Below are 23,861 nucleotides of genomic sequence, written 5' to 3'. Positions count from 1 at the left end.
GAATTGTTATCGTCGAGTGGATGTGGAAATATTGGAATACCATGGGTATGGTAAAAAGTATGTTTAAATATCCATTTTAAACAATGGATAGTAAATAGATTTTTAACGAGACCAATTCCTTTGAATTGAACACTTCGTTTCTAATTTTCTCTAGGAAGACGGTTTTACGAATTGTTATTATTGAGTGGATATGGAAATATTGGACTAGATATAATTCGAAAATACAATTTTACTCCCGATTCGAATGTAAGAATGTAATATTGTTTACCTGGCGCCTGTTGAAGGTACGACCGCGAGTAGATTGTCCCGTGCTGAAGTCAGACAAAGTTGTATCACAGAAGATTCAGTTACACGATCGATTTCAACGAGTTCGAACCGCTAGAATTTTCATAAGACACTATTTTATTCGCAGTGAATTCCCTGAATAATATTTTTATCCACAACTAGGCTCCGTGGGAGTAGATTGCCCCTTAGGAGGTCGGACAAGCGTCGAACTACTGTAACAGCGAGTGTTCCGCTTGAAGTGCAACTTCTAATCGGCAATAAATAAATTATTTTACTCCCGTCGAGTCGATTGGTTCAAAAATTCCAAAATCTAAAGTTACAAGTTTCTTCGATATTACGCGGATTGCTTTTAAACCTAAAACAAACTAAACGATCCGTCCCGAGTAAACGATCTTTCGTGCAAAGAAATTTTCAATCATTCGTTTCGTCGATGTCTTCGATGAATCTAAAATTAGGACGCGGATGTGTGAATATTTTTCAAAAATAGTCGACGCTTTGAAACTTCGGCGAAAGTTTCATCGTTCGTGAGTTGCGCGTGTCGAGTGTGGAACTTTCTAGACAAGAAAAACCGGTTTTGTGCATTGAAAGTTCGTTGCAATTGATCCTGAAACGAGTCTTTGACTTGCCCCCGATGTTCTATAAAAAGCGACGAATTTTTCGCTCAAAATTCAACCGTTCAAAATTCCACTTCTCTTGGAAATAAAAAAAAAAAAAAGAAAAACCACCATCGGAAAGATTTACGATCACCGACATATTTTCCATATCCATTTTGCGAATCCTCCGTGCATCGCGCGATCGAAAAGTACGAAGTAAATAACCAGCAACGACGAATCGGAGCGTGTAATGCAATTTAAAAAAATAAAAAAAAAAAAAAAAAGAAAGACTTTTACGCGTCCAACTTAAGAGTAATCCAATAATGACGATGACCGGCGAACCAGCCTCGATCGATATATTAATCCGATTATATAAGCCGCTTGAATGCATAAAGGTTCTGGACCAGGTGAACCTCTCTTCCATACCTTAACGAAAAAACTTTTCCCCCTAAACGTCCTGATAATTTTCCACGAGGAATAAACGCTCGTCGCATTTCACCAGTCGCGAAGTTTGTTAAAAATTCCCAAGCTGCTCGATTATTATGTTTCTACGATTACGCGCCGAAGAGATATCTCGAAAAATTTGGCACCGATCGATCGATGAAAAATCTATCTAAAACATTTAAAAATTTCACCACCGTAATCGATCGCGATTAACACAGTTCGCTCGTTGAAATTGATCACGATCGACATTGATTGCGTTGAAAACGTTTAAGAATATATAAAAAAATACTAACTTCACACCGATACCACCGAGTAAGCGTTAACTCGATGACTGCAAGCGACGATTATTACGATCGTGATTGTCGATTTTCACTTCGGTCTAAACGTGCTCTGTTTCTTGAAAATCGCGATCGACAATTCTTTTTTACCGTGAAAATGCACAAATTGACGAGATATTTGGGATTTACCGGGCACGGTTCACGCGAATGCTCGAAATTCTGTTTATCTACGAGCGGTATTCGAATACCGGATCGATCGGCTGTTACCACTCGGTTGTTCGATCGGTTGCCAAAAATAAAACCAGCTACACTCTTCGACCGCGTTTTAATCTGCCATCGTGCCCGATATCTCCAGAAATAGTGATTTACCGACCTGAACACGCGCACGGAATCGAAACCACCCGAAACAACCATCCAGTATTCGTTCCATCCATCGTACGATACAATTTTCGAAAGAACCGGTGACTGTAACAATGTACGTAATTACGTAAAATCTACCATAAAAAACGAACCGGTTCAGAGTTGTTTCAAATTTTTCTGCAAACGACACGGTGTTCTTTTTATATCATCAAACTCTCTCGTTGATAAATTCAAACCTACATACACCACTAAAATCAAACTTTCGTATTCGATTCTCGATGTAAACTCTTAAAAAAGAAGTTGTAGAATTCGAAAGTTCCAAAAAACTCGCACTACGTTTAGTGTGCGTTCTATGTTATTTCATGTATTTACAAATATCGTGATATAGGGAAACATCGATGTAAATTTCGTTGATGTATACATGATTTCGAACTTGTTCAAATGATCTACTCGCGAAGTAACGTTATTGGTGTTCAAATGAATCTTGATACGTGAAACTGGTGTAATACGAATAAGACGAGACGCTTCTAAATTCCACTCTTAAAATCGAGAATTTTAGAATTCACGGTGGTGCGTTTCGATTCGTGATTGTAAAGATCAATTTTCTTCGGTGATTTAACTTTTAATTCCTCTGCCGAATCGCACGGAATCTCGTCACGTGCAGCTAAGGATTTCTCCTGTTTAGGGAACCTGCGTATCGTTTATTCTCGGCTTGATAAAAAATGTAAGATACCTATTGAAAGAATCCGACATGAATTTTTACGATTAGCCTCGCACCGAATGGGAATGTCGATGTCTCGACGAGATAACGATTACTCCCCTATATCGAGCACATTACACATGCGTAGCGTACAGTGTGGAAGCATTATATCCGATTCGATACTTCTGTACAAGATTATAGAATGTACTATGGAATAATATGTTCACCGTTACCGTGTCTAACTTCTCGGTACATTTTTCACAATTCCAACGAAGACGAAAGTACGAAACATTCATTTGAAAATTAATTTAATGTAATTTTAAAAAATCGTGCTCTATTTTCACCAAAAGAAACGAAACTACTTTTCGAAAAACCCAATACTTATAAAATATTTTACCATCGATATTGCTTAAGAAGAAAGAAAAAAATTATGAAACAATGTTTCTAATCATTTTTGAGAAATAAGATCAAATCTATGGAATGTAAAGCCGATCGAGTCTATTATTTTCCCTTATGGAGAAAATACTCGATGAATATTCATTATTTTCGTTTTTGGTCAGGGGTGGTCGGAAATGAGACGATTCGAAAATGAACGAAGAAACGTGGTTTTCGAGAAACCCGAATTTGAAAATTCTCGGGTTACAAGAATTCGATTGCACACGATTCAGTTCAAGTGTCTGTCCAGTACCGGTCACTTCTACTCGCGTGGGTGTTTCTAAACATAGACGCGTAGTGTTATACGTAGTATTATGCTGTGTAACTAGTACTGGAATGTTAGGAGGTAGTAAAATTAACGGTGAACGGATAATACAGTATCTTCCTTCGTATCTACCAATCCCGAGGCAAGTAGAAACGGACGAGTAACGATCAGACAAATAGAACGAGTGCTCCAAGTATTTTCCAAATCGAATTTCCTCGAACAGGAAAGCTCGTATGGAAAAATTCTATTCTAAATTTTAGATGTATTTTTCCACAAGTATTCGCTCTGCACCTTATTGCATCGTTCTTTCACAGTTTGCAGACTGTGTATATACATTAACCCTTTGCACTCGAGGCTTCTCTGCTACCAGAAAATCCTTTAAGTGGTAAAATTCATCTGTAATGGAACATTTTTATACACTACGCGTATGTATGTTTACAATCTACGAGAACGTAATATTTCAATTCCAATTTCAATTCCAAACTTACAAGTTCTCTCAGATCGAAAATAGTACAGTGAATTAGGTGACGAGAGAGGATCTCCTCTCGAGTCCAAAGGGTTGAACAAAATTTAGACTTTCGGTCAGTGTGATCGAAACTCGATCGAGAGAAAGTCGAATGTCGAGTCGAAGAAACTGTCCTTGTACATTGATTCTTGTGCTCGTGCAAGGGAATATTTTCTCACGTTCTCCACGATGGACGAATAATATTCGAAACGCGAGTAGATCATCGACGAGGCTTCCGCGAGGATCGAGACACGATAGAAATGTCAGCCGGCCGATCGAGAAAGAAAAACGGATGCGATGAAATTAGTCGTCCCTGAGGTTGGTCTCGCATTCAACGAATTCTTATGCAAATCTCCTCGCGAGAACACAGCCGCCCGTTTCAAGATTTCCACTCGTATTTAATCCTCCAACGAGTGCATCGCGGCCCGTTATGCGCCTGCACTTCCTCCATTCGCCATTCAATTTCCTTTCCCGAGGGATTAGAATCCATTGAGAAAGAAGCTTTGTAATACCTTTCCACTCGGATGTTGATAACGATTTAAATATCGAGAGAAATCTCAAAAATCTCCGTCACGATTGCGCGAAAATTTATACGTGAATCGTTCCTTCGAACATTTAAGTACGTCGAGTGGTGCACGCTTGAATTTTAAGATTAATTCGCGATTCGTTCACGAGTGCACATCGTTCAAGTATTGACTCTGAGATTGTCGAGAGGTGCAATAATTTAACTAGTCTTCCAGAGGTATCTATAATTGAACATCAGAAACGAAGAATAACCATTCTTTGTTTTCGATTTCGAGGAAATCAATTTTGAAACGTTTCTGAGGGACGACTTGGCTGGCGCGTCTGACCATCGCGCGTTATTTCTACTTGTATCGATGTCCGCGAACATGGACGATGTTATTGTCTCTCTTAAATGGAAACAGACGATACAACATCACAGTCGATACTTACCAAACATATTTTCCCGATTATAACGATCTTTTCAATAGCTTCTTCCTTTTATCTCGAACCGATTCGTTGCTAAGACGCGCAAGTTGCAACGCGTGCTCGGAACGAGAATTGCAAACTGTAGAATGCACTTATCGTGAAAACTCGTCCGATCTCCGTATAATCGATCGATTCCAATGCGGATTTAACCGATCTGTGAAATTTCGTTTGGTTCGCAGGGCCACCGAGGGCGGTCTAACAGCGGATGCGGCTGCAGGTGCAGGCTCTGGCGAGATCGTCGGGGGTCCCAGGACGCCTCAGCAGATCGCCTCGCAGAAACGACTGCAGGCAACGCAGGCGCAGGTCGACGAGGTCGTCGACATCATGAAAACGAACGTGGAGAAGGTCCTGGAACGTGATCAGAAGCTCTCCGAACTCGACGATCGAGCAGGTGAGATCTCGAAAAATTGGAGAATCTTCACCCGGGTGTCCGTAGAGAAGGTTCGATCGTGAAGAATTTCACCTTCGAGGGATTTAAAGTCTCGGAGTCTCCCGTTAAAGCGTTGATTTTCTCCTTCAATTTGCCCAAGGAAATTACAGAGAGGAGTTTCAACACTTTTACACCACACTCGTGATCTCTTATTACGTCCCGGTAGCTTTGTCTCCGGTGCCCGTTTCCTTTAATCGTGTACCTGTTCCGCGACACGATTATCCAGATTTCCAACGCGTTACGTTCCCTCGAAATAATAGCATCGGGGAGTTTAACCGTTCGCGATCGCGCTAATTCGTTCCACCAACTGATCGGAATTATTTTCGAGTTCAGATACTGTCGAATATTACCCTACGAAACCTATCGTTTCTTTTTATTTCTATGAAACCGTTTCTTTCTTTTTCACGTAGATAAGATAAAATTGTTCACTTCGTTTGAAACAAACGAGTACAGTTTCGAATCTTTAACGGTACGAATGTTACTGTTTCGAATGTATACAGTTTGGAATCTTTAACACTACGAATGTTACTGTTTGGAATGTATACAGTTTAGAATCTTTAACGGTACGAATGTTACTGTTTGGAATGTATACAGTTTCGAATCTTTAACAATACGAATGTTACTGTTTCGAATGTATACAGTCTAGAATCTTTAACGGTACGAATGTTACTGTTTCGAATGTATACAGTTTAGAATCTTTAACGATACGAATGTTACTGTTTGGAATGTATACAGTTTAGAATCTTTAACACTACGAATGTTACTGTTTGGAATGTATACAGTCTAGAATCTTTAACGGTACGAATGTTACTGTTTCGAATGTATACAGTTTAGAATCTTTAACACTACGAATGTTACTGTTTGGAATGTATACAGTTTAGAATCTTTAACACTACGAATGTTACTGTTTGGAATGTATACAGTTTAGAATCTTTAACGGTACGAATGTTACTGTTTCGAATGTATACAGTTTAGAATCTTTAACACTACGAATGTTACTGTTTGAAATGTATACAGTTTAGAATCTTTAACACTACGAATGTTACTGTTTGGAATGTATACAGTTTGGAATCTTTAACGGTACGAATGTTACTGTTTGGAATGTATACAGTTTAGAATCTTTAACGGTACGAATGTTACTGTTTCGAATGTATACAGTTTAGAATCTTTAACACTACGAATGTTACTGTTTGAAATGTATACAGTTTAGAATCTTTAACACTACGAATGTTACTGTTTGGAATGTATACAGTTTGGAATCTTTAACGGTACGAATGTTACTGTTTGGAATGTATACAGTTTAGAATCTTTAACGGTACGAATGTTACTGTTTCGAATCTTTAACGGTACGAATGTTACTGTTTGGAATGTATACAGTTTAGAATCTTTAACACTACGAATGTTACTGTTTGGAATGTATACAGTTTAGAATCTTTAACGGTACGAATGTTACTGTTCGGCATGTATACAGTTTGGAATCTTTAACAGTACGATATCTCTCGAAAGAGGTTTCGGTTTGTTCTCTTTGTTTCTTTTCGAAGGATCGAACAAAAGGACGAAAAGTCGGCCACGTTCCCTCGAAGGATGTTAACTTGGTTCGTTCTCGCGTGGCATCAAAGCGGTAACGACTCTGCGCGACCGACCGCACACCTATATCGATTACCGTGACGCTCTCGAATCGATGCAGTCGTTTACTGGGCTGACCATCGTCGATCCTTTTCTCCTGCACGCAGTCCGACCGTTTCCTGATTCTCGCTACTGTCCATTGTCGGTGAACCTTCTCTCGAACTCAAGACCATAATTTCAAGCGTTTCGCTCGTTTTCGACTCGCTTCTTTTTTCATAAATAATTACACACAACGATCGATCGTAACTTATTAACGAAGATTCGCGAAAGAAATGAAAAATGTCCATAGCGTAGAAATTAAATTCAAGAGAGATTGTACCTAACGAAGGGAAAATTCTACGTAGTGAATATTAGGTAGAACGAGAACATAATTTCTGATTTTGTTCGCTAAGCAAAAATAATTAAAGTTGTTATTCCAAATGTTTGATCCACTTTTGGAATGTTTTATATTACTCGATGGTGTAGAAATTAAATTCAAAAGATATTGTACGTAGCGAAGAGAAAATTCTATTTAGCGAATATTAGGTAGAATGAGAACAAAATTTCTGATTTTGTTCCCAAAGCAAAAATAATTCAATTTATTATTCCGAACGTTTGATCCATTTTTGGAATGTTTTCGATTCAACCGTTACATAATACTTATTCATGACTTAGTTATGGACGAGGTTCGATCGCTGTTGTATTCTAACTCAAAGGATGATTAAAAAGCGAAATTGCACGTAGATATTTGTACCATATCCGTAATGGTTGTTCTGTTCGATCTTTAGACGGTTAGGAAATCGTACCGGTCTCGCGTTCGATGACGTATTTTTCTAATTCAATCGAAACGTTCGTGTTTCACGTTCAACAACTGATTTCCATACGGTCGAAGATCCCCGGAATGATTAACCTTTTAAAACCTCGTGTAACGCCACGCGTGGCGTTCAAAGCAGTGTGAAACTTCAGAGACACGTATTATCGAATGGAACGTATCCCGTCGAGCTGATTTCGAGAATGCAGCCTCAATGCGGGGATGCACAATGCAGTCTCGCGGGATGTTGGAACTCGTTAGTAAAGTACCGTGTCATCAGCGCGTATCAGTCGTAATTGTCTCGTGTATTCTGCTGGTCGTTATAAAAGGCTAGCGTCGTAACGTTTCATGCACGAGGAACCTTGGTACCGAGATTTCTTTTACAATTGAACATCTTTCCACGCCCGAGGAACCCTGTCGTTATTGTCTCCGTACGGCCAGACTACTTTCAACCGAAACTCGCTCGAACGGTTCGATCGAGTGTTTATTCACTTGTCCAAGAGCTTCTCTCTTCTGTCCTCGAATCACGATCCCAACGATACGATTCCAACGTTTCGAATTCAAATCTCACGTCTTTGGATCTCTTTTTGCAGACGCGCTTCAACAGGGAGCGTCACAATTCGAACAACAGGCGGGAAAACTGAAGAGAAAGTTCTGGCTACAAAATCTGAAGGTAACGACAACTTTCGTCCAACTCTAGACTTCGTTGTCCCGTTTATTCGATACTAACGATTCCTTTTAACTTTGTTACGCAGATGATGATCATCATGGGCGTCATCGTACTAATCGTATTGGCCATTATTGTCGGTGAGTAACTAAACGCATAAATGCATTTTGAGAAAGCTAACGACACCGCCGTTGTCTAAATGTTATGTGTCATCTGGTCGATGTACCTCAGCACGATTTCGAACGACTAATTCGTCGGACGTCCGCGTTCGTGAAATTTACGAAACGAACTAGACCCAATGCGCTACAAGCATTACCTAGACGAGTTTGGGTAATACTTTTAGGTGATCTCTAGGTGTTACTTGGAACTCGTGACCTTTCGAAGGGACGCGAACGTTGATATTTCGGGAAAGATGGAAAGTGCGGACCGAATCAGTCGTTCTCGGCTACTGTCTCTGTCAATCTACATTTCCGCGCTGACTTAAAGGAATCCTCGCGACCGAACTATTGTCTTTGCACGACGTAGAGGGACGTCGAGATCCCGAATCGAGTGTCGCCAAACAAGCTTGCACCGAGGCTCGAGCAATTCCTACGGGGAATACCCGTAGCAATTTCTCGAGGAACTTTCATCGACAGAAGTGTCACTGTGCTTAGCTTAAGTCTTGACGACACGTTCGTCGTTCTCGATCTCGGTAGAACCGAGGAACAAATCGCTGAAACGATGCCAACGAGATAAATCGTAAAATAGATCACGCAAGTAGATTGATATTCGTTCACGGGAGAACCGGAAGTGGGGAGGCGCTGTATCGTAGATTGTAGATCTCGACGTTCGTTTCGAGAAACGTTCGAAAGTCGTCGCAATCGAGAAAATAACAATGTTCGTTCGTAGATCTCGATTTACCGAGCAAAAAAAGTTCTTACGTTGTTTCTCCCTCGAGCGTGTATTCACTGTCGAAAGTACGGTTGGTGCGCGCGGTGAACGTAACAAGATGGCGGCGCCCGTGGAGCGTCGATCAAGATGGCGGCGCGTGAAACGAGGGATCGTATTTTCGGCGATAAATATCGATTTGAAAAGAAAACGATAGAGAACAATGTTGCTCCATTCGACGAGATCCACGATCGGGAACATCGAAATATTCGATCCGGTGGCTACGAAGATTCAAACGTTCGTTACGTCGAAATCTGCAATTCGGCGTTTAAAGGAAGTACACGCGCACTTCCGGCGATCTCACGACGATCCCTAACGGTATCGACCCATTCGCGATCAAAATTTTCCCACGAGAATTTTCTTCTCGAGTACGCGCGAGAGATCGTTCCTACGCAGGACATCTAACGTGCCGCGAGATTTTTCACTGTTCGTCAACTAACGTGTAAACTCTATATGTTTCTCTTTTCCCCTCTAGTGTACTACATGTAGACGCGCTGGTTGGTGGAAGAGATTTGTGTGTGAATGAGTCTGAAGGTAGAAAACAAACAAAACTGCGACATTGCGTATTACTGTTGTATCTATCTCTGTCTCTGTTTTTCTACTTCTATTTCCCCTTTTGTTACGATATCCCCAACCCTGTTTCACGTAGGACGTGCGTACGCGTAATTGTGTACGAATATGTATATCTCCGTTCTCGTTGTTTTGTATCACCAGACATCCACAGCCCACGAGCCCAACAGAAATCCATTCCCGACGTTTCGTAAACGTACTCCCGACTTCGAACCACCCTCCCCCCTCTTACATGCAAGTGTTCGCAATTTCGTAAGCATTTTTCGACGCAACGAGTACGTTTTCTTTTACACTGGATTCTTCACGACGGAAACCGGATACGATCTCTGTTATCGATTCTTCGAGGTAGAACCATCGCGAATGTTTGCATTCTCAACTAAAAGATACCTTTGATCCGTAATGGATACCGTTTGGTCATCGATATTGAGTTAAACGTTCCATTCGTTTTGGTCTCGGTGTTTACGATCGATATTTTTTCTTTTTTTTGGAAAAATTCATTATTTCATTCTCGTACGTAACCCGTACAATCGTCACCATCGTTCGAGGCATTTTGCAACGGAATTTTCCAACGAGTTACAAAAATTCGTATCGCGACTTCGATCGACGTTCGCGCGAATTTACAATTTACAAATTGCCAGCAGTGCAGTGAAACCGTCGTTAAGGTGTCCAAGTGCAACGCAGATTCAGCGTTGACAGAAATAAATCGAAGAAAACGAATACCATCCTCGCGAAAGATTCTAATGAAATTGACGCTTACCGTCGATGTTACATACATATTGTCTGCCTGTAATAGGTACCTGCTGGTGTATCTGTCGCTATCTGTATTCTGTTCCCACCACCCCCAACCCCCACGAACCGCCTCCGTCCTTCGTGGCTCGTTGAACATTCATGAATCACCGATTTAATTGGCCCGAGCCTCAATTAACAATCGCGTGCGCGCGATACCAAGCGTTGAAACAAAGAAGAGCGGAGAAAGTCGAACGAGGTACTAGTCCTCGGTGCTTCATGGATCCTTGACAACCCACGAACCCGATGTCGAAACCCAGAGCAACACGATCAACAGACAGCGACACCACAAACATGAACAATCGACGAGCTTTGTCGCGTGAAAGAGTGTAAATGCCAAGAATCGATTTCGCGCGATACTTACGCGCAGAGACATTTTCTCGACCGTGAGACACTATTTCGGATCGACGTTTTCATACTGTTAAATATTCCCAGAATTGATTCTTTTTTATTCGAAACAAACAACGCGATGAATAAGGTCCAAAGAAGCCCAGTTCGTTCGATGAGAAACAGTGTACGAGAAACGATCGTACCTAGAAATATACAATGTATATTTATATCGTTACAGATACATTGTACGTTATAAATACAAATGGGACCAAAATGATCGAACTAAGCCCGTTTGGTCTATACTTGTTCCATCGCGAGTACAACGAGGAACTTATACTTCACTCGTATTTGAATTTTTAATCGAACGTGAAATACGACAATCAGGTGTACCAATCCGTCCGTGATTTATCTCTTCGAGGAGGAATTATTTTATTCGAAGCAAACGAAAATTCGTCCGTCCTTTTCGCATTTACGATACAAAGGACTCTCGCGAGTCCCTTGTCGAGACACTGGCATTTAAACTGCTTTATCGAAGTCTTCGTAATGTTGTTTCTTTTGATTCCGTTGCGAACAGGGACTCAAGCGATTGAAAACAAAAAACAAAAAAAAAAAGAAAAACGAACGAAATTACAAACGTTGCTCGTGACAGTGGTGTATCGAGATATTATCGAAGAGTAACGCGACGTTTTTTGGAATTCTCGAGTACGTTCCAGCGAGAGAATCGACCCGGAGCGCGACAACAGTCGCGAAAAAGCACACAACCACTTTACCCCACCTCGTAATTAACTGTTATGTGTCTGTCTGTACTTTTTGGTGGTATTACCCTGTCTTTCTTCCCGAAGTTGGTCCCAGCCAGTGATTTTCAATTTTTTGGTGGTCACGAAAACCGATAAACCAGAGAAGCGTCAACGTGAACGGAACACGGAAAATAAAAAAAAAAAAAAAAAAAAAAAAAAACGAAAGATACCACGCGAGTAACATCGCGCGAACAAGCGAACAGAGATAAAAAAAAAAAAAAACAGAAAGATACCGTTTAAACAACCACCGAGAAATGAAAACACGAAATGGACAACACCACAACGACAAATTAACAACAACAACAAGTACTATATCGCTCCTACGAACAACAGTAAGAACAACAAGTACAACATCAATAACAACAGTAACAACAATGTAGACGAAAGGTTTTCTAAAAAGCTTTTGTTTAACCCCCACTGTTCTCTTCGGTACGGTAAGCTACAACTTTTACTGCTGCACTTGATACCACTTCTTTTTCAACTTTATTCTATCATACTTGTACGGTAACTCCTCGTTAAAAGTACGGATTTACCGCCTCGATAAAAGTCTCGAAACCACTTGTAAAAGTTAAGAGCGGGAGTCGAACGAAATATCGTCCGGTTTGCATCCATCCGACAGAATTACTCGTGAAATGTTTAAATTTCAAGCCTCTCGTACTGACAATTTTCATTATTTATCAAAGATCCCCATCGGAACTATACTACAATCATTTCTCGACCGTTAGATTCGAGCCTTGAAATATCGTCGAAAACTTCAGTGAAGACAACTGTAGGGTCTCGAAATCGGTTATTTGATCCCAGCTCGGGAGTATAATCGCTACCTACCCCGGTTTCGAGCAAACTGGCGGCTAGACTTGTCTCGCTTGACGATGCGAATCGCTTGCACACTGGGCGAACACGAAACCTGCCCACACTACCACGTATGCACGAAAGCCACCAATCGGAGAAGCGACACCCATCGGATCGCCACGTGGTGCGCAAAACAGTTGCGCAGAAAACTCTTCATCGTCGAGCGGATAATCGGTCTCCGATACATCAAGATTCCACGTTACGCCGCAACCGTAATTTCGGAACAAAGAAACGCTTCACCACCGGTAGCTTTCGTGCATCCCCTTTAAGTGTGAACCGTGTTTCATATCACCCGGTATAAAACATATATTGAAAACCACTCGGAGTATGGTCGTGTTTGTACTCGTTTTCCTCGTAGAAATTTCGTCGATCCGTTGACAATACTCTCACGAGGGTACGATGAGAAATATTGAAAAATTCTCGTCTTCGGACCCGAGTCGAGTGACTTTTATCGAGGAGTTACTGTACCACTTCTATCAAGGTCGAATATTTTACTCTCTCCCCTGCACACAGGTTCTGATCTTTCTCTCTGCGCGCAGAATTGAATTCGTCCCGATTGGAACACGCCCAACGAGAAGCAAATATTTATCAAATGTATACATCGAGGATCACGGAAACGGGGAGATCAATTTCTGCGCGCAGCACAGGATCCAAAATTTGTTGCATATTCGATACAGCATGAAACTTCTCTTTTCTCTTTTCCAACCCACCCTCCCACACCTGCGTCGATCCTGTTCCTCGAACTCGAACAACGTTCCATAGTATACAATAACATGACATTATATTTTATCTATATATATATATACTAAGCGAATATCGTTTCCAAAGAAACAATTATTTCTGGGACGATCTTCATGCCCGTGCATGCCAATTTTTGCTTGCAACGACTCTATGGTTGCACGATGGGTGAGTTTTATACGCTTCGTGTTTCGATAGATAGAATTTGTGTCGATTGGAAATAGTAGAGTCGCATGGCTTGCTCGTTCGCTGAACCGTTCGATGGGAACGATTTTATCGAGGCTCCTGACAAATTACGGTAATCGTTTCGATAATGAAAACGATGGATATTCGGTGATAGAATGCCACAAGGAGTCTCGAATACGATACTCGGTGAGAATTTCATTCTCCACGTTGAACGATCAGTGTACAGAACAGCGAATTCTCTGCGAAGTAGCTCGTGTTGATTGTAATCCGTATGTTGCATGCGACTTGTTTAGTATAAAATCTGGATATTACGTATGGAATTGCGTATTTAGATTATCAGATTCGAGTCTCGTGGACGAAAACATCAGCTCGACGATCGTTGATTGAAATCCATCAATTGTCCGACCGAAAACGTCTGCATCTACTCGCGTCCAATTTTCTCAAATTGCAATTGTACCTTTTATCGTTTTCGTTGAAATGTTCATCGAGGTCTGTTCATTTGTACATTTTCGTGCAAGAAGTTTCCGCATTCTGTTCGCGATCGCTCACAATTTCATTTATTATTCAAACGTCTGTTTTCCTTCGCGTTTGTCGTTACTTTGATCATCGAGTATTATCAATTTATTATTACGTAAACAGAGATTCGCCGTAATTCGAAGCAAAATTGGCTCGTACAAATAATCATTTCTGTAATTACGTACGTTACGTTTCGATAATCTTTCGCGATCCTCTTTGCCCATTGCGTAATTAAATCTGAACGATAATCTACCAATTTACTCGTAGCTCCGGTGAGAAGAAAATTTTTAACACTAGGATACGGTTACCTTGTATTTTGTCATTCTCACCACGATTTAATTCCACAATTGAGAGGATCACGGAAGAGTCATCGGTCGATCCGTTGTTACAATTTCGGATATTTTCACGTGAACGCACGGAGCAATTTTTACCCAATTTTCGTACGAGCCGGTTCGAAGTCTTGAAAAATTCGATACCGAATTTCAGCCTCGCAGCGGCGTAAAATTGAATTTTTTCCTGTACCTCGAGTCGATATCCGTCATATGTTACGCTTGGGCTACGCGCGGTGTTCGATCTTCGTCCACGACGACGGTAGTCCGCGACTCTGCATGCGACGAGTACCAGAAAAGTACCGAGAAAGCTCCGAAAGGTGCCGAAAGAATCCGAAATCGAACGAATCGGATTGCCTCGAGCGGGGCGTGAACATTGTCGCGATAACTGGTCGCACGGATAACGCACACGGATCACGAAAAATCGACCTGTTGTTCTTTTCAGCGTGCGTCATCGGCGGCAGCGACTCGCAAAATTGAACACGTGAGTAAAATTAAGCCACCCCTCGAAAAAGAAAAAAGAAAAAACAACAACAACAACAAGAACAACAACAACAACAACAACAACAACAACAAGAACAACAATAAATAAGCAACCACAGCTAACAGCGAAGCGAGAAAGGGGGAAAGGAACGGCGAAAATTGAGAAAAAAAGAGAAAGGAAAAAGAAATAGAGAAAGAGAGAGAAAAGGAAAAGAAACACGTTCGATTAAAGAGACAAGCGTCAACCGACTACTGGGACAAGGTGTTTGAGAAGGAAGAGACTTAAGGGAAGACAGTGGAATGAAAATAACGACGCATCGTCCACGGAGCGTTCGTCGTTCGTAAAATTTGTCGAGAGAATAATTCGGAGAGGAACTTCGATCTTCGGAGACCACGAAGAGTGAGAAAGAGAGCAGGAGAGAATAATAATAATTTGGATAACAAGGTGGTTCTAGCCCGGTTGTAGGGTGAAGGGGAGGGGATGGATAGATCACGGTTCCTTTCGCAGCTCCGATTCGCTTTCGAGGCCCACCGGCGACGATATCCGATCGTACGCGAGCGAATCCGATCGTGTTTCCATCGACGTCTCGCGAATGGACGAAGGCTGGCCACGGAAACACAAGTCTCGCACCGCGTGGAACGTTTTCGTCGACCGTTCGCGGTACACGTTGAACAGACCTCGCCCGTTCACCCGACCGGTGTGTCACATCGAACGGTAACACGATAATCGAGAAACAAAAAAAACAAAAATAAAAACGAATAAGAACGATCCACGAGCGGAGACGAGCGCGGTTCTTTTCAAAGACGAGCGACGAAATCGTCGAGCGAAGTCCTCGCCTTCCTTCGTCCATCGTTCGTCGACCGATCCCCGCCTCGCCGCGGTGGGAATGAAACGACGACGAAACGGGGAGAGGGGAAAAAGTGAAAAAGAAACGAAAAAAAAAAAAAGAAAAGAAAATCAGAAAATCACGTGTGTGTATGTGTGCGTGCGTGTATGTGTACAAAGAGGGAGCGGGGAAAACAGAGAGATGAGTCGCGAGTACTCGCGTATACACAGGGTGTCAACGTGGTCAAGGATTCTTTTTTCGACGAAGGCAGCGCGTAGGGTGTGTTCTTCGTTTGCGTCCCTACCCTCCGTAAAGAAGTGCCGAGTATAAATAAATCGAGTAAATAAATGCGTGTGTATAAATGTATATCGACGTTTACGTTTACTGAAAATATGAAAAAAGAGGTTAAAAAAAAAATGAAATTAAGAAACGTGCGCGGGGGAGGGGGGTCGCCGACGCGGAGCACGCGATCCGGTACAGCGAAGCTGGTAAACAGGAATCTGAGATACCGACAGGGCCGAGGGCGCTCAAATTCGCGATATTACTGGTACTGTTCTCTCATCCTTGGTTGAACTCGGTCGCGACTCACACGGGCCAAGGAACTCAAATAATGCTGTTCGAGAGCAATCAATGTTTTCTTTCGGTTCTTCTACGATCGTGCAGTTTCTTCGAAGACACCGATGCGAGCTGTACTTAGGCTTAGCATAAGGGGAAATGACGAAAATCGGTATGATTTTTACGCTTCGACGGGTATGGCCCGTCCACGGGCCACCCTAATATTACCCATGAATCGCGAGATCGGATCACGTGCTCCGCTTGTCACGCGCATGCGTGCACTGCTGGCCATAAGTCACACGGACAGCATGCTCGGTCGGTTTGGAAGAGCGCATGGGTTAACCATTTATCTGCCGAGTCGGGAATGGGGAAATCTTTTTTTTCAAGATAAAAAGTATTCCGAATAGCGAATAAAAGATAAATTTTTCATCCGTAACGAGTAGAAAGTTTATCGTTTATCCGTTACTCGTTGACCGAAACATCGTAATTGAAATCGTGCAGTGAAATATCTTGCGAGGAACGAATTAAATATTTAACCGTTCCGTTTGACGTTTTTCGCGCGAAACAAATTTTGCCCGTCCCTGCGCCGAATTCATTGTTTCACGATCGGTCTGGAAAAATGCAATAACGTTTTTCTGTTTCACTTTTCTTTTTACATTTTTTTTCTATTCAAAGCCAGTTACTAGATACCGCTTTATTAAAACTTCCGCTCCCCTCCTCCGCTGAATTTGATTTTTTTGATATTATTTTTTTCGATATTATTTTTTTAAGGTGATTTTGTTTGTTCGTTCGGGGCGACTATACTATCGGACGCGGCAGTTAAGTGGTTAATACGTTCACGCCGGCATGACCCACAAACGACGACTATAGTCGTCGCGACTACAAAGCGTAACATAGTATGCAAGATAAAACAATCTTTAAATAATAAAGAAATATTTATCTTTAATTTTTTTTTTTTTTTTTATTATTTTGTTTCTTTTGTACAAGGGAAAATGCGTATTATTAACGATCGAATTATTATTGTCAATCGTAAACCACAGCCGCAATAAATAAAAGATTTACAAATCATTGTATTAGTGTTAGGATTTCGACAAGGAGTTCCGAAGAAATAATGACAAATCGATCGTGTTCAATTTTACGAGGAACAAAATACGCTCGATTCGTCCTTATTTCTTCGTAACTCCCTATTTTAGTTTCACTTGTAATCATTTAAATGCACAAACCACTTCGTTAAGTGAATCATTTTTGTCGCATAATAACGCGCGAACGTGTCCAGAATCGAATTATTCGCGGAGAGTATAGCAAAACAGTTAGAGTAAAATTACTTTGGATATGGTAAAAAAAAAAAAAAAAAAATGAATCGATAGAACGCTCTACGATCATTCAAACGAGACTGGTCGCTTTTTGGTAAAATTCGTAACACGCGGTACGAATTCACATCTTCTCTACGACAAAGAAAATCCGTGAAAGTTAGTTTCCTTTCGTAATTTACGTAATTTCACGACTTGGTCGTCGGTACCGTAATCGTACCGCGTTTACCCGAATGCCCGGATGACTTATGGACGGGACTGTACATACATCTCGTGCTGTAAATAATATCATTTCTCCTTCACGTTCGCTCGATTACGACCAACCACCGCCGATTAAACACGAACAAAACTCGAGGGTAAAAGAACGTAAGAAAGTGAGTGAGAACGAGAGAGTGCGAGAGAAAGAATTCATTCCTTTTGTTCTTTCGCGTCCGTGTCCTTCTCCGTCGAATCGGGGAAAAAAAAAACAGAAGAAAAATCAAATAAACGGTGAAACGAAGGACGTAGCAGCAGACCTGCCTTCGTCGAAGACGGCAACGAACCGTTTCCGAGCAACCCGCGCGACGAAACGAGCAAACGAAGTACAGTGATTCCCGCTTTCGAGTAACAACTCTTTACCCCGGATTCAAGCAACGTAGAACGATTCCTTACCGGCCTCGGTCGAAGAGATTAGAAGAAAGAAATGATCGCCAGCTGCCACGCTTTCAATCGAATCGATTCTTGTCGCTCGAATACGGGAACCACTGCAACGTGGAACAAAACTAACAATGGGAAATAAAAAAAATCACGCGAAGAACGAGAACGAAAAATGAGAGAGACGCCTCGGGGCACCTATATAGGTTCGTTTTAAGGCTTGAAGAATTATCTACAGATGTTATGTATACATGTTAATAATATTAATAATAATACTAATAATAATAATAATAATGATCCTAATAATAACGAAAATAAGAATAATTATGATAATAACGACAACAATAACGATAATAAAATAGTACAGGAATGAATTAACGATGCGACACGACCGCCGTGAATTCCGTGGATTATTTAACGATTGGTATTGAGATACACGTGTACGGGGTGTCGTTGAAAAACGAAAACACCAAGATACCATCCTTTCGATTTCTATTCTGTGCCCGTAAATGTTGAATTGATTCCCGAAAACCGCGAACGTTTCCACGCCCGGAAACCCGCAAATCTGTGCTGAAAAACTTCGTCTTCGAGATTCGTGGACTCGAACGAACTATAATCGCGATACGCAACGATCAACAATGCGCGATGCTTTCGTACGCACAGCTCAAGAACGAAAAGCTTAACTTGAGACCGAGGTGTCCGCGAACACGACGTTTACGCGTTCATTCTTTTCCGTGTAGAATCGATTAATGCGAGAATGTGTCTCCTCCGTCATCAGACCTGGCCACGTTTCATTCGAAACGAAAATAGGAAGTGACTGTTCGAAATAACATTTTAATCTTTCGTTTCGTTTGCGGTTTACCTAACGAATAAATATATTTAGTCGTCCACGTAAACACTTATTTGTAACACTAATCTCTCTTCAAGAGCATTGATACTTACAGTATAGTAATATTTTCAAGAGTATCACTTTCGAGAGTATTTCGTTACGTTGTTACCTCGATTACGGAATTAATTATTTTCAATGTTAATTTCGCGAAACGGAACACCGTAATTACATTCAAAGAATGAAATAATCTTAAAACTAGACAAACATCCTGCAGTAATTCCCGCTTTCGAGATCTGATTTTTGTTCAAGAAGCGTAATTATCCCCATCGTTGTTCACGTTTACGTAGTACGAGCGACCAATCAACTTCGCCCGATCACCGACCGCGACCGAGAGCGATCCTTATTGGTCCCGGTTCGAGATAACGATCGCTACCGACCCCGCTTTCGAGCGAATCGGCGGTAACGATTTCTCGTTCCCGAAAGTGGGAACTATTGTGCGTTGAAATAATATTTCGAATAACGTTACTTCGGAAGTGTCCAGGTCTGGTCGACATCCTGCACACGATTCCACGGAGATAACGGTATCCCCGAAGTTTCTCATCGTCCACCCGTTAGACACGGATCCGAGTTAGGGAAAGAAATATTCGGAGCAACGTGATTTTCCAGACAGAACGTGGAACTCGTCGATGTTTACGCTATTATTTTCGTTCGTTTATCCTTGTTTCTCATTGGTAGTCGTTTCGACGAACGCGTTTCGAGTTACTCGTGTTATACGGGGTGAGTCGTGAAACTTGATCACCTTAAACTACTGCGTGAACTGTTCGTTATACGAAAGAACGTCTCGGACAAAGGTGGCGTGACTTCGAGGCCAGCTTACAGTAGAGTGGGCAGCTTTTTTTTTGCTATCTTACCTTTCTATCGGCGTACGTTAGCCACCTTGAGAATTTTAAACGGAACAAGTATTCGAAAGAGTGTTCAATAGCGAGTAATAAAGTATTATGGATAAAAGTGAGATCAAAAGTCAACAATTACTAAGATACGGTAAAAATAATTTATCTAATGCAAATGGTGTCGTCCATTAATCGCAATACAGGTCCGTAATTGATTGACGAGTGAGAGCGACATACGTTGAAACGTTTGTGTGGTAATGACAAATTGAAGACGACGTTATAACGCTATAACTACAGAAACAATGGTACATCAGTCTCGCTCGTTGATTTTACGTATTGAGATTAATGAACGTGTTGGGCATCGTTTGCATTAAAAATTCTATTATTTTCATCACTGACTTTTGAATCCGACACACCATCGTACTTTTTACTCTTTCGTATTACAGAGTGAAACGTTTGGTGTTCCATATAAAAAACTCAGTGTGACTCTTCACATTGAGGTTAGGTTTTATAATAGGATTTTTTAGCTGCAACTCGCCTTTTACACACTCACATACTGTAATTATATTTTATCTTTATATATATATATTAATGTGTATAAATATTCGTGTATATACTTCCACATGCGTAATAAATATGATAATAATAATTATAATAATAATAATATTAATGATACCGTGTCGATAGAAAACAATAGATAGCAATGAACTGATCACTGTACTGTACGTTTCCCTTGAAAACGTGCGACTTTTGTTCGAAACATTTTTTTCATATCGCAAACAATTTCAAAGTAAACTACGACGTTCAAGTGAAACGACTCACCCTGTAGAGTTTCGATGAGAACTTGCCCATCGAGTCCCTTCTTCCGCGTATCGTGCTCGCAATTCTTCGATCGTTAGAGATTGTAAATCCAAATCTCTTTGGGAAATTGACGAAAAATTACCAAAAGAAACTAAACGATCCGATTGATCAATTCGAAGGTGTTCCTTCGGGTTATTTCTCGCGAAAGAAATTAATCTTACCTTCGTTTAAATTCCAAAGATTTGTATAAAAATTCTTACTGTATAGAATATCAATAGAATAATGACAACGGTCGGTTTAGACAATTACTTATCGAAACCTATCGATCCAAATTTGAGTCCCCTTTCAACGCGAACGTTAGTGTAAAAAATACAAAGAGGAAGAACGGCGCAAGAACAGTTACTATTTCAATTACCGGAGTTACTTGCCGTTAGAAGAAACAAAAGGTGAACTGTCATTAATAAAAGCATTAAAGTCGCCGCATAAAAAAAAAATTTGTATATAATAGGAAATTATAGTCGAGGAGGTCGGTTATAAATGTGTTTCGTGGAAATGTAACTTCTTTTCGTCTTTAATGATTTTATTAGTGATAATTCGTATTTCTGAACAAATGGTTCTTTCGCGCTACACCTTCCGTTCGTGTTTGTTAGATTAACCGTTTTACCCGAGAGGAGCCGAACACGATCGATCGATTTTTCAGCGGATTTGAGTGACGGGATCGTTCGGTTCGCGTTAAGAGAATTGTACATTCGTCGTTGTATCATTGCGAAAGTATTACGAATAAATCGGTACTAAAACGAGTAAATCGTCGCCAAATCGTTGATAATACCCGAACGATACAACGAACGACAATTCTTAGTTTACGTTCGCACGTAATGCGAGACTCGCGCGCTGTTCGTCTATCTCGCTCGCTCTTCAATCAATTTTCTCGTCGTTATAGTTCGAGTCTCGAGTTCGCTGTTTCGTTCGATTTCGTCACTCGAAAACGGGAATTACTGTAATTGTCGAAACGATGGTCACGTTGACCGTTGTCATTATCCCATTAACGTTCCAATGATTCGTTGGAGCTTCGCGAAGAAGGGGACCAGGAATTGTTAACAGAGATGAAGAAAAACGATCGATCGTTGAAAATGAGAAGTTTCGTGCACACGATTCCCGTACAGCGGTGACCCGATAGCATTTGCGTTCAAAACGATCGAACTGCGTTTACGAACTATAAAACGCATAGCTCCGTTACGTCATGCGATACCTTGATCGTCGAGGCATTAATTATTAACGATTATGATCACACAATTATACCGCTTTCAACCATTGTACAGTGTTGAATAAAAATTACAGTGCGTAGTCAGAAAAAAAAACCAAAGAGATCAGACAGCTGTAGAGAGCCAACAAAAAAAAAAAAAAAAAGAAACCGAAGTGGAACACACTTTCCATGGGTCTTCGTTTTGGGTACGATCGTGTTAGGTTTGTCTTCGACGTTCGAAACGTGTTTTTTTTTCCAATCTATTTTTTTTTTTTTTTTTTTTTCTTTTTTCTTCGACGATTCAATTCGTCCTCGAGTGACAATATCACCGAGCAAAGTCAGCGAAGAGAAATGCATCTTGATCACGGTCGTGGCCAGAAAAAGTATCGAAAGCACGGTCGAACTCCTCGACCCGTAAAAATGCTCCTTCACGCTCACCGAGAAGAGGATCCTTTTAGAACCTAGTATCTCTTTAACTCCAGTAGGAGGTAAGAATACCGAATGTTCACTTTTTTTTTTTCTTTTTTTTTCCGTTAATTTTTCTCCCGACAAATATCCTCTCTTCTTACACTCGGCTATTCCCTGGTAACGGTTTCGTGCATCTTGGCGCAACTATGGCATCGAGAAAAGCGCATCGGTTAATCACGTACGCGAGAAAAGGGCGATTCCTTTTATTCGGTACTCGTGCGATCGCCAATGAACAGACAGATACATAACTCCCACTTTGTTTCATTTTTCTTTCCATTTGTCACGCGTTCGTCGATGCTGAAACTTCGGTCGAGTTTCTTACGTTCCGATGCAATTCGTACGAGCGATCCCTTCGCTTTGCTTCCAAATATTCGTCGATCGGCAATTACAGTTTCCTTTTTATATTTTTTTTTATCATCGTAACGATCAAAACCGTGCAAATCGTTTTCGAAAATGTCCCCTGTTTCGAGGAAACGACGCCTTGGAAGCAAAGTGTGTTAAGAATACCGATTCCACCCGCCCCATCTTTATAATTTCCATTAAACGAAAAAGAAAGAATGTTCGAAAGAAACGAGAATTATCGAAAATTCCGCGTACGAGGACACGGTTACCTTATCACCGGACCAAAACCGGAAGTGTCTGGACTTACGGTCTCGTTCTTTCTTAAACATCTCGTCCGATACAAACCAAGGAACCTTCGTCGTGCGAACACCGCGCAACGAATTGTTCTTTCTTTCGTTCCGCTCATTTTTCGATACACTTTGTCCTCGTCCGTGCGGTGCGACTCCTGCAACAAACGGGTTGGATTCCACGCGAAAAAGAAACCTATATGTCGAAAATGGGTGATCAATTTCTCCTCGCGGAGAAAAACGTTGATTCGCATTTTCGACGAACGCTCGATCGAAACGGAGGCCTACCGCAGATGCACGCTACGCGTTGAGAGCAAATGGAGACCGACGCGCGTAACGGAGAGGAGACTCGATTCACGAGCGATAGTTTTCCGCGTTTTTCTCAGCGAAGACGAGTAATCGCCTTCGTTCCTCTCATCGAAGAGAAAGAAAACGCTCAAACGAGTCAAAAATCACACGAAGAACGCTCTTAGCGCGTAGGAAGCTCTCAACGAAGAAACACCGTTTCCCGCGTTTTTCTTACCTCTCATCGGAGAGGTTTCATCTCTCATCGGAGAGAGATCGAAAGATCGCGCAAGCGATTCAAAAATTCCCGGAAGAACGCTCTTAGCGTGTAGGAGGCTCTCAACGAAGAAACACCGAGATCACTTCTCCGTGGTAGCGTGCATCTGCGGTTTACCGGTTTCTTCTCGACCGAGTGTACGTTTGCGCGCGTGAATCGCCACCCCATAGGAACCCACCCGAGTACGGAAACCATCGCGATCGTTATCACCGGTGACTAATCAGGGTAATTTGCT

At 41.4% G+C, this 23,861-nt stretch overlaps 1 protein-coding gene across 4 annotated transcripts in view; it reads left to right on the top strand.

Moving 5' to 3' along the window:
- The window catches only part of Nsyb (neuronal Synaptobrevin), a 30,427-nt gene that overhangs the window by 3,821 nt on the left and 2,745 nt on the right, over positions 1–23,861 (top strand). The window contains exons 2-6 of one of the 4 annotated variants that reach the window (XM_076326929.1): positions 5,035–5,246; positions 8,295–8,374; positions 8,457–8,508; positions 9,771–9,829; positions 14,842–23,861. In XM_076326929.1, coding sequence (XP_076183044.1) covers positions 5,035–5,246; positions 8,295–8,374; positions 8,457–8,508; positions 9,771–9,784 — 358 coding nt within the window. In that variant the 3' untranslated portion in view covers positions 9,785–9,829; positions 14,842–23,861. Of the gene's footprint in view, positions 1–5,034; positions 5,247–8,294; positions 8,375–8,456; positions 8,509–9,770; positions 9,830–14,841 lie in introns of those variants that run through there. The other 3 variants (XM_076326930.1, XM_076326927.1, XM_076326928.1) reach the window with 3 other exon arrangements.

This window comes from Ptiloglossa arizonensis, chromosome 2, assembly GCF_051014685.1.
Source record: "Ptiloglossa arizonensis isolate GNS036 chromosome 2, iyPtiAriz1_principal, whole genome shotgun sequence".
Taxonomy (NCBI): Eukaryota; Metazoa; Arthropoda; class Insecta; order Hymenoptera; family Colletidae; genus Ptiloglossa; species Ptiloglossa arizonensis.
This window is presented reverse-complemented; position numbering and strand designations above follow the sequence as displayed.